The sequence below is a fragment of the Physella acuta genome, unplaced genomic scaffold (genome assembly GCF_028476545.2).
Source record: "Physella acuta isolate Inbredline_101_S28 unplaced genomic scaffold, ASM2847654v3 ptg000101l, whole genome shotgun sequence".
In the NCBI taxonomy this organism is placed as follows: Eukaryota; Metazoa; Mollusca; class Gastropoda; family Physidae; genus Physella; species Physella acuta.
This window is the reverse complement of record NW_026731621.1, coordinates 130,686-148,932: the sequence shown is the minus strand read 5'-3', so window position 1 is coordinate 148,932 and position 18,247 is coordinate 130,686. Positions and strand designations below refer to the sequence as shown.

Here is an 18,247-nt window from a genome sequence, read left to right as displayed (position 1 = left end):
AAAATTACAATTGTAATACTTTCTGTTTAAGTCTTAAAAAAGCAGTGATAATTTTTTTGTAGCCTTCTTTACACGGAGACCACATTACTGCTATTTATACATGTGATCATAACTTGTTTCAATAGTAGGCCTATCTTTAATTGGGAGGAGGGGGAGGAGGGGGGTCGGGCACAAATGGCGTCACACAATTAGTGGTGGAGGTGCTACAAATGACAGAGTGCATGTGTGTTGGGAGGGGGAGGAGGGGGTTCAAGAATGTGACACTACATTTTAATTAAGCTTTTAAAGAAAAAAAAACAAGAGATACGTTTTCATAGACATTTGGTTAAGTTTATTTTCATTAGGGTAGAGAGACGGCGGTGGTGGTGGTGTTGGGGGGGGGGGGGGTCTGGATTGTTCAATGTTCAATCTTGTTACGATTAGTTGGTTGGGTGAAATCTGCTAATATATGCCGAGATCATTTATGGAGTACCCTTTTAATATATAATTGTATAACAAAAGTCTAAAATATTCTAAAATTATATATATATATATATATATATATATATATATATATATATATATATATATATATATATATATATATATATATGTATAAAATTGAGAAATAGGTAAAATAAATGTAAACTTGTTGCCTAAATTTTGTCTGTTGACCATTTCACTTCACTGTCTGTTGACCAATTCACATCACTGACTAATATATATAGACCATTTCACATCCCTGTCTCCTATCTGTTGACCATTGTCATGTTCACATCATTTCACATTTCACATCACTGTCTGTTTGAATCTCACACCACTGTCTGTTGACCATTTCACATCACTGTCTGTTGACCATTTCACATCACTGTCTGTTAACCATTTCACATCACTGTCTGTTTGAATCTCACACCACTGTCTGTTGACCATTTCACATCACTGTCTGTTGACCATTTCACATCACTGTCTGTTGACCATTTCACATCACTGTCTGTTTGAATCTCACACCACTGTCTGTTGACCATTTCACATCACTGTCTGTTGACCATTTCACATCACTATCTGTTGACCATTTCACATCACTATCTGTTGACCATTTCACATCACTATCTGTTGACCATTTCACATCACTATCTGTTGACCATTTCACATCACTATCTGTTGACCATTTCACATCACCGTTGACCATTTCACATCACTATCTGTTGACCATTTCACATCACTATCTGTTGGCCATTTCACATCACTATCTGTTGACCATTTCACATCACTATCTGTTGACCATTTCACATTACCGTTGACCATTTCCCATCACTGACTAACATATATTAACCATTCCACATCACTGACTTCTTTCTGTTAACCATTCCACATCACTGACTTCTTTCTGTTAACCATTCCACATCACTGACTTCTTTCTGTTAACCATACCACATCACTGACTTCTTTCTGTTAACCATTCCACATGACTGACTTCTCTCTGGTAACCATTCCACATGACTGACTTCTCTCTGTTAACCATTCCACCATCAACTGACTTCTCTCTGTTAACCATTCCACACCACTGACTGCTGTCTATTAACCATTCCACATCACCCTTGACCACTCCCAGGTGGATCAAGTTTGAAGAGTACCTAGACGAGGACGCCAACCGCTGGTCCAAGCCCCCACGTGCCGTCCTTGTCCATGCGAGCCATGGGCACGCTCAAACGTGAGCTCAGGCACTGTCCGGTCATGTTTGACCCTGACGTCACGGATTTCAACTCCCTGATTGGTGAGTACAACAGATCGCTGGACTACGTCATTGTGTTTGTCCTAGTTTTTAACTGTTTATGTCTGTAATTCTTAAATATAACCTAACAGAGAAACATAGAGGAAAACTAACCGCGGTACTAAACAATATTTTTGGTCGGCCTTTTATCTATTACACAATGTTTCTATGTGTCTTGAGAAAAGAGTCGTACCCCAGTAGCGTAGCGAGAGGGGGGGGGGGGGGGGGGGGGGGCGGGGGACATATGTCCCCTGGCGCCGACATTACGGGGCGCCAAAATGCGTTGGAAAAATAAATTGAAAGGTTGAGGGGGGCCGCAAATTGAAAGTTTGAAGAGGGGGGGGGGGGTGCAAATCGAAATCTTGACAAATCGAAATCTTGATGGGGGGAGGGTGCAAATCGAAAGTTTGAGGGGGGGTGCAAATCGAAAGTTTGAGGGGGGTGCAAATCGAAATCTTGAGGGGGGGGGGGGGGTGCAAATCGAAATCTTGAGGGAAGGGGGGGGGGGTGTGCAAATCGAAAAGTTTGTCCCCGGCGCCGGGAAGGGTCGCTAAGCCTCTGTCGTATCGATAAATATATGTACACGCACACGCACACACGCACACACGCACACATACACACACCACACACACCTTATATATGTATATAGGTATGTGTGTGTGCGTGTGTGTGTGAGGGTATGTATGTGTGTGTGTGAGGGTGTCTATCAGTGTTTCTTCCAGACTTTTTTCTCCAGTGGGGGGGGGGGGGGGGCACTTGAAATTTTCGGGGGGGGGGGGGGGGGTTAGACTTTCTTCGGGGGGGGGGGGGGGGCGGACGGCGGACACTGCTGAAAGTATATATTATTTTCTATATAGATTTCAAGAGATGCCTGGAAGAAACTCTAGTGTGTGTGTGTGTGTGTGTGTGTGCGTGCGCGTGTACATTGATGCAAAATCTACCTAAGTTTTCCCAGTCACTGCAAAAAGTCTGTGTAGCTACAAGCTAGGCTTCAACTGCGTATGGTGACAATGTGTTTCTTTCAGTTCTTTCAGGCATCTCTCAAAGTCCCCAGTCCCGTTATGTAATATGTCTACTTTAACTCGAACTTCATGTTGAAATAGAAATAATTATAAATTTTAATAGAAATTTAATTTGAAAATATATACATCCCCCCTCTCCGTCCTTCCTGGGAAGTTTAAAATACACGCCCCCCTCATCCACCCCTCCTCTACAGATAAAAAATGTCTGAGTTTGACTTACTTTTCTCGGCGACAGCCAGACACAAACCATTAAAACCACACGCGGTGTCAGGTGACAGTGACGCGACTAATTAGCAATCAAAACAAAACAAATCCTCTAAGGTCAAATATTATTCGAGACATTATGTGTGTGTGTGGCTGGATTTTGTTTTATGATTTGAAAAATGAAACCAATGTAGTTGTGCAATACCTACTAGTTTTTTTTTTCTCCCATTAAAACGATTATTAAAAAATAACTAAGCAATAATTTAACAATAACAATATAAATAACTAAACAATTCCTAAATAAATCGAATGACATATGAAACTAAAAAGTTACACTCAACATTACATTTTTTTTCTTAACTAGGTCTATATTTGTTTCTATATTCAGCCAACAATGCTACTCTATGAGTTTTTTACAAAGCACGTTTTAATTATTCTGCAATTTCTTAAGTTTAAACATTGAAATATAAGCTCCATGTTCTCACATTTCAAAGTATAATATCACTGTGTCATAGAAAATATTAACAAATTCGAAAGCGCAAATAGTATGGATTTGACAAACCTTGCGTAAACCAACAAGCAACATCACCAGAAAGACAATAGATTGGTATTCCCAAATATAAAGAGGAAAATAGGGTTGGTCAAAACAAACTTTTAAAAAAAAATCAATCGTCAGTGAAGCTGGATCAGTCGGAATGTCGTGGGCCCAACTTGGAGATATTCCTCATAACAGAGTATAATGGAGAGGTGTGGTTGCGTTTCTATGCTCCTCGAGGGGTCTACAAAATGATGACGTAGTGAAGTTGATGGTAGAATCATTGGCGTAGCGAGGTCGGGTGTCAACCCGGTGCGGCACTTAATGATGTCACGCCCCAGAGGCGTAGCGACCCTTCCCGGGGACAAACTTTCAAATTTTCGATTTGCTTCCCCCCTCCCTCAAACTTTCGATTTGCACCCCCCCCTCCTCAAATTTTCGATTTGCACCCCCCCCCCCTCTCAAACTTTCGATTTTGCACCCCCCTCAAGTTATTCTCTATATATTTTGCTTTTTTTTCGCCTTGGTGTCACCCCCCCCCCCTATATGGCGTCACCCGCTGCGATCCGCACCACCCCCCCCCCCCCCCCCTCGCTACGCCTCTGGGTAGAATATCTTAGTTTTTAACTCTAATCCTGAATCTGCACTTATTGGGAAAAAAGAACAATAATCCAAGGTACGGCTAATCTAAGAGTAACAGTCACCGAGCTAAAAATAACGACCAATTCGTTATTTCTACATCCGTATTGAGAGGAAATCATCAGCTAGTCTTCAACATTCAATTGGCCCTAACTGTGGCCCACACAAAGAGGAAAGTACGGCCCTGGCTACTGTGGTGTTGGCCAAATTTACAGACCACCCAGTGGGCTCTCGGCCTAATTGGGCCAAATTTAGATATGTATGGTGGCTCTGTTAGCTTATACGTACCATCTCACGTGGTTAGATATTTAGATTTGAGGTTTAGTTTGATATTACACAATGTATAGAGTTGTGCTTAAGACAGATATTGTGTGTAATGTAAACGACGATTTAAACCAAGATTTATAATAATAATCATAAACGCTGAATATGATTTTTATTATAATACGATGTGCGTTACTTGACTTAATAAATATATATTTTTAATAGAATCGATTAACAGACTGACTCGTTCGAAGAAGGGTCATTTATATGTCTATATTTACTTATATATGGGGGTCAGCCATTTATGACATCCAGACGGGGGTGGGGGGTCCGAAAAAAATTGACATTGGCGGACGCGTAAGGACTTTTATAAGGGAAATTAGTGGATTTTTGTGGACGGACGGACGGGGTCCAAAATCCAAAATAATTGTGGTCGTCATAAATGGATGACCCCCTATATATATATATATATATATATATATATATATATATATATATATATATATATATATATATATATATATATATTGTATATATAAACATGACTGTAAATATGTAAATGCTATGTGTCTAGAGATGAGTGATGATGCAGTCACCAGCAGCAATGTCTTGCCACCAATCGATAACCTCAGCCAGTATTAATCAGCTGGGAGGTGAAAGAATGTATCGGGTTATTATTGTCATCTAATTATAGACAGTCGGGCCTGGTCAAGTCAATATTTACCTGCACGGTCATAGGGGATTGTTCGTATTTGTGCTGAGTTTGTTTTTTGTGGGATTTTTGTGTGGGCAAATTGAATGAATGTTTAGGTCACAAAATACATGATTAAATTTTACTAAACTATTGAGCATTCACATATATTTTTTTAAGTATTTTTTTGTGAGTGTCAAACCGGAAACGAAATAAACATATATATTTATATTTTTATAGACATAAAATGTATAGGTATGTATAGTTGGGTGACCCGTCAAAAGAGCGCACGACAAAAGAGTGCCGACATAAGAGCGCAGACAAAAGAGCGCCGACATAAGAGCGCCGACAAAAGAGCGCAGACAAAAGAGCGCCGACATAAGAGCGCAGTCAATTAAAAAAAAACACATGTTGTACGCTAAACGAATATGACATGGTTAACACTTGTTTTAATTTAACAATCGGCGTGATATCAACGTCTTTATTTATATATTATGGTTAATATGTTATGAATGCAGTTTGAAAATATTTCTAACCCACGTAACATGGAGAAGATCGAATCACAGAAAGTGAAGGTTATTATATTGGTCGAAGGCTACAGATATAGAAAGGACAAAGCAAATACCGATGAAAGTACGACATGGAGATGCTGCAAGAAAGATGGCTGCCGAGGACGGATAAAAATGCTGAACGATGTTGTTCTGTCATCATCAGAACACAATAACGCAGCTGCCATACCCAAATCCGCAGAACGTTGCAGACATAACAATTCCTGAACATCTTCAAACGACAACCAGAAGCTTCAAAGAACAATTATGTTCAACTGAACCGAAGATTGCAGGCGATTGCTTCAACCAATGCTAATGATTCAATGATGGACTACCTACGAGGTATAGCCCACAACATAGCAATATAAATGCAACTATAAAGAAACGTTTTATTAATTTGAACTTATTTTCATTTTGTTACATTTCATTTCAGTTTATATTCTCACTTTTAGGCCTAACATTTAAAATCTTTGTATGTGTTATTAGATTACGTTTTGAATAATTGGACTTCTCGTTAGTTGTACCAGTTTTTTAGTTAAAGAAACTGAACAATTAGTTTTTTAATGAAACAATAAAGAGTTAACACCAAACGATGCCTTTTGATCTGAGATAATTTTGCTTGTTTTTATTAAATATGGTTTTTCGATTTTTATTTTGCGCTCTTATGTCGGCGCTCTTTTGTCGGGAAATTAGTGCGCTCTTATGTCGGCGCTCTTATGTCGGCGCTCTTTTGTCTGCGCTCTTATGTCGGCGCTCTTTTGTCGTGCGCTCTTTTGACGGGGTGCCGTATAGTTGTATTAATGAGAAGCAAGATGGGTTACTGTCCTGAGCTAACAAGCCTAATCGCCACGGGGATTTGAACTAGGGATCATTTATATCTAAACAACCTTCTTATTCCAGAGAAACTAGACGTTTGTATGAAAAAAATTTTCTTTATTCCAGAGAAACTAGATGTCTGTATGTAAATTTATTTTTTCTTTATTCCAAAGAAACTAGACGTTGTATGAAAAAAAATCTTCCTTATTCCAGAAAAACTAGACGTCTGTATGTAAAATATTTTTTCTTTATTCCAGAGAAACTAGACGTTTGTATGTAAAAAAAAATATTTCTTTATTCCAAAGAAACTAGATGTCTGTATGTAAATTTATTTTTTCTTTATTCCAAAGAAACTAGACGTTGTATGAAAAAAAATCTTCCTTATTCCAGAAAAACTAGACGTCTGTATGTAAAATATTTTTCTTTATTCCAGAAAAACTAGATGTCTGTATATAAAATATTTTTTCTTTATTCCAGAGAAACTAGGCGTCTGTATGTAAAATATTTTTCTTTATTTCAGAGAAACTAGGCGTCTGTATGTAAAATATTTTTCTTTATTCCAGAGAAACTAGGCGTCTGTATGTAAAATATTTTTCTTTATTCCAGAGAAACTAGGCGTCTGTATGTAAAATATTTTTCTTTATTCCAGAGAAACTCGTGTCGGCCTGGGTACAGGGTGGCTACATCGATAGAGCACTGGAGAACGGGCTGAAGCTGGCACTACACAAGCCCCACAGACACGTACACGAGGGGAAGATACCACGCCCAGTGTCCGTGGGTTCGAATCTCCTGGCGGTCAAGGAGCGAGGTCTGGCTGGGTCCAGTGTGTCGCTGCAGTCATTGGAGAGCTACGCCAGTGAGAGAGGTAGGAGGGTGGGGATCTTTGGGTGGGGTCGGGGATCTTTGATGGGGTCGGGGGATATTTTGATGAGGTTGGTGGAATTATGTGGGGATCATCTGATAGGGGTATATTGTATTTTGATGGGGTCGGGGATCTTTGATTGGGTCGGTGATTTTTTATCGTGAGGGGATAATTTGATAGTGGTATATGGATATTTTGATGGGGTCGTGTGGATCTGTTAATGGGGTGGGGATCATTTGAGGTAGGATGGTAGGGTTGGGATCTTTGGATAAGGTATGGGTTTTTTTTATGGGATCGGGGGATCTTTGATGGGGTAGGGATTTGTTAGGGATCTAGCGATATTGCGACAGGGTCGTGTGATCTTTAATGAGGTGGGGACATTTGAGGTGGGATGGTAGGGTTGGGATCTTTGGATGGGGTCTTGGGATCTTGTGGGGATCAACTGATAGAGATAAATTAATATTTTGATGGAGTCGGGGGATCTTTGATGGTGTGGGGATATTTTGTAAATGATCTATGAATATTGTGATGGGGTTATGTGATCTGTTAATAGGGTGGGGGACATTTGAGGTAGAATGTTATGATTGGGATCTTTTGGGTGGGGTCGGGGATCTTTTGACGGGGCAGCGGATCTTTAATGGGATGGGGATCATTTGATTGGGGTATATGGGTATTTTTTATGGGGTCTATGGATCTTTTTATGAAAGAGATGGACCCTTTGATGTTGTATGTATTTTTTATGGAGTCAGAAGAGCCTTTTGAAGGGATGTTAGGTTCATTTTATTACGAGTATGTGGACCTTTTCATGTGATTAAATGGATAATTTATTTCGATGGATAACGGAAGATCTGCTTGGATTATATTTCGTTCGAACGAAAAATGAAAGAAATTGTTTTTGTGAGGTATAAAATCTGTTTGTCTAATTGAGATGGAAGATTTTGTGAGTTAAAGAAGTAAAAGATATTTTTATTTTCATCTGAAAAGTGATATTTTTAGTCTTAATTGGCGGATAACGATTTTGTGATTTCGCGGGTTTAAAAGAGAAGATATGGATTAAACGGACAGGCAGAAGCAAATATTGAAATTATGTTAACTGGAATTTAGATTGCTGGCTTTGATTGTTATGTGAAGATTTATTATGTGAAATGTAAAGAAAAAAAGATAAGTTTTGTTTTACTTTTTGTTAACTGGAATTTAGATTGCTGGCTTTGATTGTTATGTGAAGATTTATTATGTGAAATGTAAAGAAAAAAAGATAAGTTTTGTTTTACTTTTTGCTTCGCTATTGCGCGCAGTTAACTTTGGTACGTTTAACTATATAGATTCCACTGTGAATATAATAGCGATACAATTTCTCAGAAAGGATTTTTTTTTTACTTTTTGTTTCGCTAACGCGCGCAATTAACGTGCATACGTTTAACTACATTGATCCCACTGTGAATATAATATAGATACAATCAGTGGCGTAGCGAGGTCGGGTGTCACCCGGTGCGGCACTTAATGGTGTTACCCCCAAGAGGCGTAGCGACCCTTCCCGGGGACAAACTTTCAAATTTTCGATTTGCACGCCCCTCAAACTTTCAATTTCCTACCCCCCCCCCCTCAAACATTTGATTTGCACACCCCCCCCCCCTCAAGTTTTTATTTATATATTTTGCTATTTTTTGTCTTGGTGTCACCCCCCTAAATGGTGTCACCCGGTGCGGTCCACACCCCTCGCCCACCCCCCACCCCCTCGCTACGCCTCTGGATACAATCTCTCAGCCAGAAATATTTGTGGCTCATGAACATTTTTGTGGTTTCACAAACTGGCCGTAACAAAAATATGGCGTCCGCAGCTTATAAAAAATTAAATTGATGTTTGAGACAAACAGACGGAAAGTTGAAAGGTCGCCGTGAGTCAATCGACAAATCAACGTCAGAAACGTCGGCTGCTAGGGCGGTGACGTACTCACGGCTATCGGTTGCGACATTTACGTCGTATGCTCCGTCGGGCCGTGTTAAACTCGGGAAGTGTCAGTTGCGGCGTTTTAAAGGTCATGCAAGTTTTATGAAACTGTATTTTATCCCTATTAACTTTTACAAAACATAAAAAAAATTGTATCGTGTATATTACCTTAAAAACTTTTTGAATGCTTTGAACTATTCATATGGTAGACGTGAAAATACTAAGGGTCGTCCATAAACGATGTCACATGACTTATGTTAGTAGAAGAGGTGTCAGATATTATTTGAGGATATTATTTGAATAGGCGAGAGGTATTTGGGGGTGGGGTTTTAACAGAGGCGTAGCGAGGGGGGGGGGGGGCGGGGGGTGCGGACCGCACTGGGTGACACCAAGGGGGGGGTGACACCTAGGCAAAAAAGAGCACAATATATAGAAAAAAACTTGAGGGGGGTGCAAATCGAAAGTTTGAAAGTTTGTCCCCGGGAAGGGTCGCTACGCCTCTGGGGGGTGACACCATTAAGTCCCGCACCGGGTGTCACCCGACCTCGCTACGCCACTGGGTTTTAACCAGTGTTTCTTCCAGACTTTTTTCTCCGGGGGGGCACTTGAAATTTTCGGGGGGGCGGTAGACTTTCTTCGGGGGGGGGGGGGCGGACACTGTTAAAAGTATATATTTTCTATATAAATTATATAAATTTCATTTCGTTCGGGGGGGGGCGGTAAAAAATTCTCGGGGGGGCTTCGCCCCCCCGAAGAGATGCCTGGAAGAAACTCTGGTTTTAACACACACATACCCAAGGAGACCCATAAGGAAATAAAATTCTTATGAATTAAAATTATTAGCGACGATAGCGCCCCAAAAGAAAAATAATTTCGTACACAAATTACAATTTTTGGCGACCATAAACCCCTTGCCGAACACCACAAAAAATAAATAAATAAAATAAATTACAACAAATAAAACAGCTAACACAAAGCCATGGGGGAAAACAGACACTACAAGTAAACAAAATATCATTTTGAACTATACGGTCCGTGGGGCAGGCGAAGTAGAGTTCACCTGTTTCTGTGACCTCTGCACATGACGTGGTAGATTTAATAAATTGATAGACTCTAAAATTAGAATTTGTTTTTCAGAGGGAGCGGAGCATAATTCTAACGAGGATGTGTCAGAGATGGGATCACAGAAAGGGACTCCGAAAACTTCACGGGTGAGTTGCTGTCATTAGATTGTGTGTGTGTGGGGGGGGGGGGGGGAGTTGTCATTAGATGATAGGTGCTGTCATTAGATTTTAGGGGGGAGAGTGCTGTTAGTAGATTGTGGGGGGGGGGGGGGTGTTGTCATTAGATTATAGGTGCGTTGCTGTCATAAGACTTGGGGGGGGGGGTGCTGTCATTAGATTTTAGTTGGGTAAATTTCGTTATATTGTAGGGGAATTGCTGTCGTTAGATTGTAGAGGGGCTGCTGTCATTAGATTGTTGGGTAAGTTGCTGTTGTATTATATGGTGAGTTGATGCAATAAGATAAAATATTTTTTTTCTGCTTTTGTGATTTTTTACATCTGTACAACAATAGACACATTGCATGTCGATATAAAAAGACTATTTTTTTTTTCCGAAAGCAATAAATAAATAAAACTGAATTGTTGGTTATTAATAGGATAATCTTCGTGTTGTTATATATGTTGTGTCAGTAAGTGTTTCTATGTTTAGGTTGAGTTAGTACCTGTTTCTACATTGAGACAGTTAAGCTTAGGGTTAGCACTTGTTTCTAGTGTTAGTTTAGTCTGGGTTTGTGCCTCGTTTCAATGGTGTCTAAATACCGATTTCCACGGCTTAATTAGACAATCTTTCCAATACAGTAAGTAGCCTTGTTGGTAGACCATTTAATGTTTTAATGTAATCATTCAGAGTACTCTGACATGGTGGAATAATTTTAAAATATAAATATGAATAATAAATCATTTAAATTAGCTTTAACTATCGCTATGTGATGATTAGGCTAAGATAGTTTTAATTTTGGCATATTTCTGAAGTGGGGAAATGCACACACAAAAAAAAGAAAATATTCCAAAAGAAGGTATAAATCAAATTTTGCCAGTGCATCTAATTTTATTTGCTTGCCCAGCTACTCGTCTTTATTTCTTTATTAAGAGTTATTTCCCTTTATTATCTTGTTTATGAATCATTATCTGCCGTATTAGACAGCTCGCGTGTATTAAATCTTCACTTTTTTAATCACTGATTCTTGTTCAGTCTCTCGTTTTAAAAATAAAACACGAATAAAAACCTGCATAACGACAAGCTTTTGCGTGCATAAAAATCATAAGGCTTAGCAACCTGACAACAACAATCAGCATAGCAACAGCATTTGAAAAAAACCGGTAACATACGACGCTACCACGCACAGAGTTTCTTCCAGGCATCTCTTGGGGGGGGGGGGAGTCTACCGCCACCCCCGCCCCCCTTCCCTTCCGAACGAAATGGAATCTATATACAGAATATATACTTTTATCAGTGCCCCGTCCCCCCCCCCCGTCCCCCCGTAAAATTTACCCCCCCTCCCCCCACCCCCCGAAAATATTAAGTGCCCCCGGAGAAAAAGGTCTGACCAGGAAAAGGATTCACAATAGTTTTCACTCATTAAACCATCGCCATCTCTAACGCAGAATTACTTACATCGTTGCTTTTTCCCCATATTACAGTTATTTCATGTTTTTTTTTTTAATTAAATGATTATATTTTAATTCAACCATTTCGCTGTATTTTGATTTTAATTTCTGTTCAAAATGTTTTTCAAAAAATCTCTTTTGAAAAAAAAAGAGTTAATTAACAATGGAAAACATAATGTCGGTGAAGCCTTAGGAAGTTCTCTCTTTTCTACATTTTTTTTAAAACATTGCTTTCAATATTCTCCATATAGTATTAAAAAAATAAAATTACAAAACAAACCAAAAAAAAATGTGGTATAAAAAATGTATGCACTCAGCTCAGAAAATAGCTCATTTTAAAATCAAGTTTTAGTTGAATAATTGATGTCTTTAGTCATAAATATCTCCGTTGTTTTTTTGTTACGTCACTGTTGTCCTTGACCGTGAAAGCCGCCAATTGCTGCGGTGAATGTGTCACAAGCATTAGCTGTCCTGACGTCGCTTGATCAAAGGGGGACGTGATATACACACCGTGTTATCAAGTCCACTCCAAGCACGCCACTATCTCGGGGTAGTTAGCCATATGCTTGTAGGGGGGGGGGGGGATAGTGGGGTGGAAAAGGGGGTTATTGGTTGGTCAATTGACTTTTTGAATTTAGCCGTAGGATGGTGCTCATTTTGTTTAGATGTTGGTGCTTATAGGTGGTGGGGTGGATGAGTAAATTGGTTGGTCAAAGGACGTTGTGAAGCTAGTTAGCCGTTTGATGGTGCTGAAATTGTTTACATGTTGGTGTTTATAAGGGGTTGTGAGTGGGGTGAGGGGATATTGGTTGGTGAATAGACTTGGTGAAGTTAGCCGTTTGATGGTGCTGAAATTGTTTAGATGTTGGTGCTTGTAGGGGGTGTGAGGTGGGGGGGGGGGGGTGGGATTGGTTGGTCAATAGACTTGGTGAAGTTAGCCGTTTGATGTTGCTGAAATTGTTTAGATGTTGGTGCTTGTAGGGGGTGTGAGGTGAGGGGGGGATTGGTTGGTCAATAGACTTGGTGAAGTTAGCCGTTTGATGGTGCTGAAATTGTTTACATGTTGGATAGATTGTCACTAGCTGTGGCTTAGCTGTGTGCTTTGATGACTGGTTAGTCAGCTGTTGTTGTTGTTGATGTTCGCTGATCCCTTGCTGTTGTTGATGTTCGTTGATCCCTTGCTGTTGTTGATGTTCGTTGATCCCTTGCTGTTGTTGATGTTCGTTGATCCCTTGCTGTTGTTGATGTTCGTTGATCCCTTGCTGTTGTTGATGTTCGTTGATCCCTTGCTGTTGTTGATGTTCGTTGATCCCTTGCTGTTGTTGATGTTCGTTGATCCCTTGCTGTTGTTGAGTTGTTTAGACATAGTGTGTAATATGTCGACATGTTGAAGATTAAAATTAAAGCGTTAGTTGTTACCAGTGGCGGACTAACCCGCCGGCCTATCGAGAAAAAATCTCGGTAGGCTCCCAGGTATGATGCAGTAATAATCCTATTCGTGTTTTAGTTTTTAAATTTTTAAATTGTTGGTAGATTACCATTTTACCATTCATTCATACCAAGACGTAAAATTCAGGCTTTGATAAATTGTTAGTCAGCGTAAAATTCAGGCTTTGGTGGAGAAAAAAACAACACAATGAAAATTTCAGCCCAGGGTTGGGGTCCCTTCTAAAATTTCATTTGCCTCCTAGACATATCCGCTCCAGGTTGTTACATAAAAATCAAGACAAATTATAAAACGTTGGTTACATCGCAGCTGTATTGAGAATAATTGTATATAAACTTTTAAAATATTTCATACAAAACTATCGTTGATTTCTTTAAAAGTTTTACTGGATCATTTATTTTGATTTCTAGATGTGAAATCATTTTTATAATATATCAAGCAAACAAATTAGCAAAGAGAAAACAGCCATGTTGCTAAAAATGGAAAAAATTACTTGTCAAACCTTGAAAAGTGATAAGTGATACATTTGTAAAACCATTACATATGTAACGTGATAGACTTGTTAAACCTGGAATCCTGACCAGTAATAAAACTTGATTGACCTAGAAACCATACGAGCGACACATGTTTTAAATCTAATCTAGAAAAGCGACAAGTGATAGATTTGTAAACAGTGTTTCTTTCAGGCATCTCTTCGGGGGAGGGGGAAGGGTGGGGGGGGGTATTGATTTTATATAGAAAATACATACTTTCACCAGTGTCCGCCCCCCCCCCCCCCTCAAAAAGTTGCAGGTCCCTTCATCTCCCAAGAGAAAAAAATCTGAAAGAAACACTGTTAAGCCTAAAATTCTGACAAGTTGTAAACTTTGACAAATTATGAAAAATGCCAAGTAATAAAATTAGGAATTCTTCAAATCTTACAAATGATAAGCTATGTATTTGTTAAAATACAAAATAACTAACAAGTAATAAACTTCTTGATAAATCTAAAACCTAACAAGTAATAAACTTAGTAAATCTAAAAAAACTGACAAAAAAAAATAACGCATACATTTGGAGATTGAACCAGTGATTGCTCGCGCGGACATAGAGGTCGAAGGTAAATGACGTGTTGAAGAATTTAATCATTCACACAGAATGACATCCTGCCACACGGACTGTGGAGGGTTAATAAGATTTTTCTGGGAGAAAATAGGTTAATCACAACGTAAAATAAGTTATTGATTTCAAAGACGTTTTTTTTTCTCTCTGTAGCTATTATGGTTTACAAACGAATAGATATATTATTAGTCTACAAGACCATTGGTTGTGATATTGTACACAACTTTCCAACTAGACCATAGACTACATTAAAGATTAACTTTTCGGACCATACAATAAACATAAGATAAGCCAATAGACATGATGAGTTAATGAGAATCCTTCCATCATTATTGTTGACATGGATGAAAATCGTGTTTTTTGTCAATTCTATCTTTTCTATGTCGGCCTAAAAATAATAATAAATAAAACATTTTAACCTTGGAAAAAAAATTTAAAAATTAAATATTTTTAAGAATCAGTGGTGTAAAATTTGCAAAAGCAGAGAACTTGGAAATAATATTTTGAGTTTAAGGGCACATTTCTATTTATGTTCATCAAGCCTAAATTATAACCTGACATTTCGATTTCGTAAGACAAGCATTGATTGGCTGAACAGAAACTCAGTGATCGATCTTTTGCAACCCCCACTTCCTAGTATGCTAATTAGTACTAAAACCTTTACTTCTACAATGTTTTAATAAAATTATATATTTTTTAAACCACATGGCCGAGTTATGCCAAGTTTATGTACATTTTCAGTGACATTGTTAATAACAAAATTAATTTTATTAATATTAAAAGCATCAAATACATCCAATCTTTAGTTAAATTCAACAAAAACCAAACAGTAATTTTCTATAATCATATTTATTTAAATACCATCGTACAGGATTTAAAAAAATAATTTAATGAGCCTTAATGAATAATTTTCGGTTGGGTTCATTATGCCTAATGTCACATACACGATTTGCCCAGTAGACCATTCACCACATACAAGATTAGCTCTAGACTAGACAATACATTACACACAAGATTAGGCTATTCGGCCATACATTACACACAAGATTAGACTATTCGGCCATACATTACACACAAGATTAGGCTATTCGGCCATACATTACACATAAGATTAGACTATTCGGCCATACATTACACACAAGATTAGGCTAGTCGGCCATACATTACATACAAGATTAGCCAACAAGAATATAGATACAAGATTAGCCAATTATGAAGTAAATTACTGTAATTCTGTTGAAAAACCTCGCACATGAAAGTGAAACAAAAACGATACAAATTAGTTTCCTGTTCAGTTTTTTCATGCTTTCAACTTTTTGTCATTGCCGTATTTTAGCATTAGCAAGGTCTATACATAATTGAAAAGTTTGAATTAGCTGATGCTGAATCCATTTTACCAATTTGTTTTATTGAAATGCAGATTTAAAATCCCAAATGCCTGATAATGGCGGGTAGCGTTAAGATGATTGTACGATATTCTAAATTTAAAAAAAAAACCGGTCAGTTCAGATGAACTAGTTTGTTTCTTCAACTTTATCATATAAATGGATTGTGTGGTCAGTAATATGTTCAGCTTACATTATATTATCCAACTCGAGTCAGGTACCCATTTGAGCTGGATAAACTCAGATCCGTTTTATGTTTTCAAACTTATAAACTTGAAACGTTCTGGTAACCATTCGTGTACTCTTCTACTTGGCCACACTGCCTCACACTACAATGGTCAGGTGTTGCTATTTACCAGGCTGGGTAATTCACAGGTTTGCAAGCCATGTGGATGCGCAATTTTCTTGGGGCAGAACTAGTACAGTACAGATTTGCACATCTCTGATGTGGGCAAATTCCTTCGGGCAAAACTAGTACAACACAGGTTTGCACACCTCTGTGGGTGCGCAATTTTTTTAAAAGGACAGAGCTAGGAGAGTACAGGCTGCACGCATATGTGGGTGCGCAATTCACATGAAGGGCAGAACTAGTACAACACAGTTTTGCACACCTCTGTGGGTGCGCAATTTACCTAAAGGACATAGCTAGTACGGCACATGTTTGATCTATGTTTAAAGAACCCAGCAACGCAATGGATGTTGAATTTTACTTTAATAGCTGGTGCAGACAAATAAATCTCGGTTAGGAATGGGGGGGGGGGGGGGGGGGGTTAGATTCAAGGGGAGGGAATTACATTATAATAAATACGCTCTTGTAATGTAAAGTGTATCTGCCATAACATAATTTTTTTTAAAAATTTTATATGAATTGTTTTGTTTGAGATTTTAGTAGGATAAAGACACAGCGAAAAGGGGATATGTAATGCTTGGAGTAGTGGGGGGGGGGGGGGGGGGAATTTCATGGTTCGAGGCTTTGTAGCGAAGGATATATTTTTATGCCCGAGTTTACAAATAGTTTCTAAATTGATGTGCATTCCTGTTCGACCAGATTTAGAACATAGTAAAAATGTTAATCCAAGCGCTCTCTTCCCCATCTGTCACCATTATCTTTATCGTAACAAGTCGTCACACAATCCTAGACCCCCCTCCCCTGTAAGATAGCATAATTACAATCAGAGGCGTAGCGAGGGGGGGGGGGGTCGGGGGGTGCGGACCGCACCGGGTGACACCATTTAGGGGGGTGACACCACGGCAAAAAATAGCAAAATATAAAGAGAAAAACTTGAGGGGGGGGTGCAAATCGAAAATTTGAGGGGGGGGGGGGTGCAAATCGAATTTTTTTGAAAGTTTGTCCTCGGGAAAGGTCGCCGCGCCTCTGGGGGGCGTGACACCATTAAGTGACACCCGACCTCGCTACGCCACTGATTACAATTACAATCAACATCACCCACCTGTTAAAGACGAATTAAATAACTTCAACACCGATAGACACCATGTATTTCTGCCCTTTTATTATCACGTATTCACCTCTCAGACGCTGCTGACCTTTCAACAGCCCCCCCCCATAACCACACGATGAAACTCGCTCACAATCATTCACACACCTTTTATACACGGATTCGACCTTGGGCTTACAATACATACACACACGGGGTTAACTCAACTCACACCCTCACTATCCCATCAGTTCCAGACTCTTCTAACTTATTCTAATCTAAACTACAATTAACCCGTAACATCACCCTTTTAAATATAACACTGATTTTAATATAACACAACTTCATTCTTCTTCGTTCTTGATATACAAAAGATCAACTGCTCAGTTGTTTCGAAATTCTCAAGCAATTTTTCCACAAGACAGCACAACATTTCCACAAGACAGCACAACATTTTTACAAGACAGCATAACATTTTTACAAGACAGCATAACATTTCCACAAGACAGCATAACATTTCCACAAGAAAGCACAACATTTCCACAAGACAGCACATCATTTCCACAAGACAGCACAACATTTACACAAGACAGCATAACATTTGCACAAGACAGCACATTTCCACAAGACAGCATAACATTTCCACAAGACAGCACAACATTTCCACAAGACAGCACAACATTTTAACAAGACAGCACAAAATTTCCACAAGACAGCATAACATTTCCACAAGACAGCATAACATTTCCACAAGACAGCACAACATTTACACAAGACAGCATAACATTTCCACAAGACAGCACAACATTTACACAAGACAGCACAACATTTCCACAAGACAGCACAACATTTCCACAAGACAGCATAACATTTGCACAAGACAGCACAACATTTCCACAAGACAGCACAACCCCCCCTCCCCCCTAC

General features: G+C 39.0%; 1 protein-coding gene across 1 annotated transcript in view; it reads left to right on the top strand.

Moving 5' to 3' along the window:
• LOC131930753 (electroneutral sodium bicarbonate exchanger 1) overlaps nt 1–18,247 on the top strand; it is an 81,113-nt gene that overhangs the window by 44,720 nt on the left and 18,146 nt on the right. Inside the window, exons 3-5 of the mRNA XM_059287359.1 lie at nt 1,592–1,753; nt 7,119–7,334; nt 10,417–10,490. Coding sequence (XP_059143342.1) covers nt 1,666–1,753; nt 7,119–7,334; nt 10,417–10,490 — 378 coding nt within the window. The 5' untranslated portion in view covers nt 1,592–1,665. The remainder of the gene's footprint in view (nt 1–1,591; nt 1,754–7,118; nt 7,335–10,416; nt 10,491–18,247) is intronic.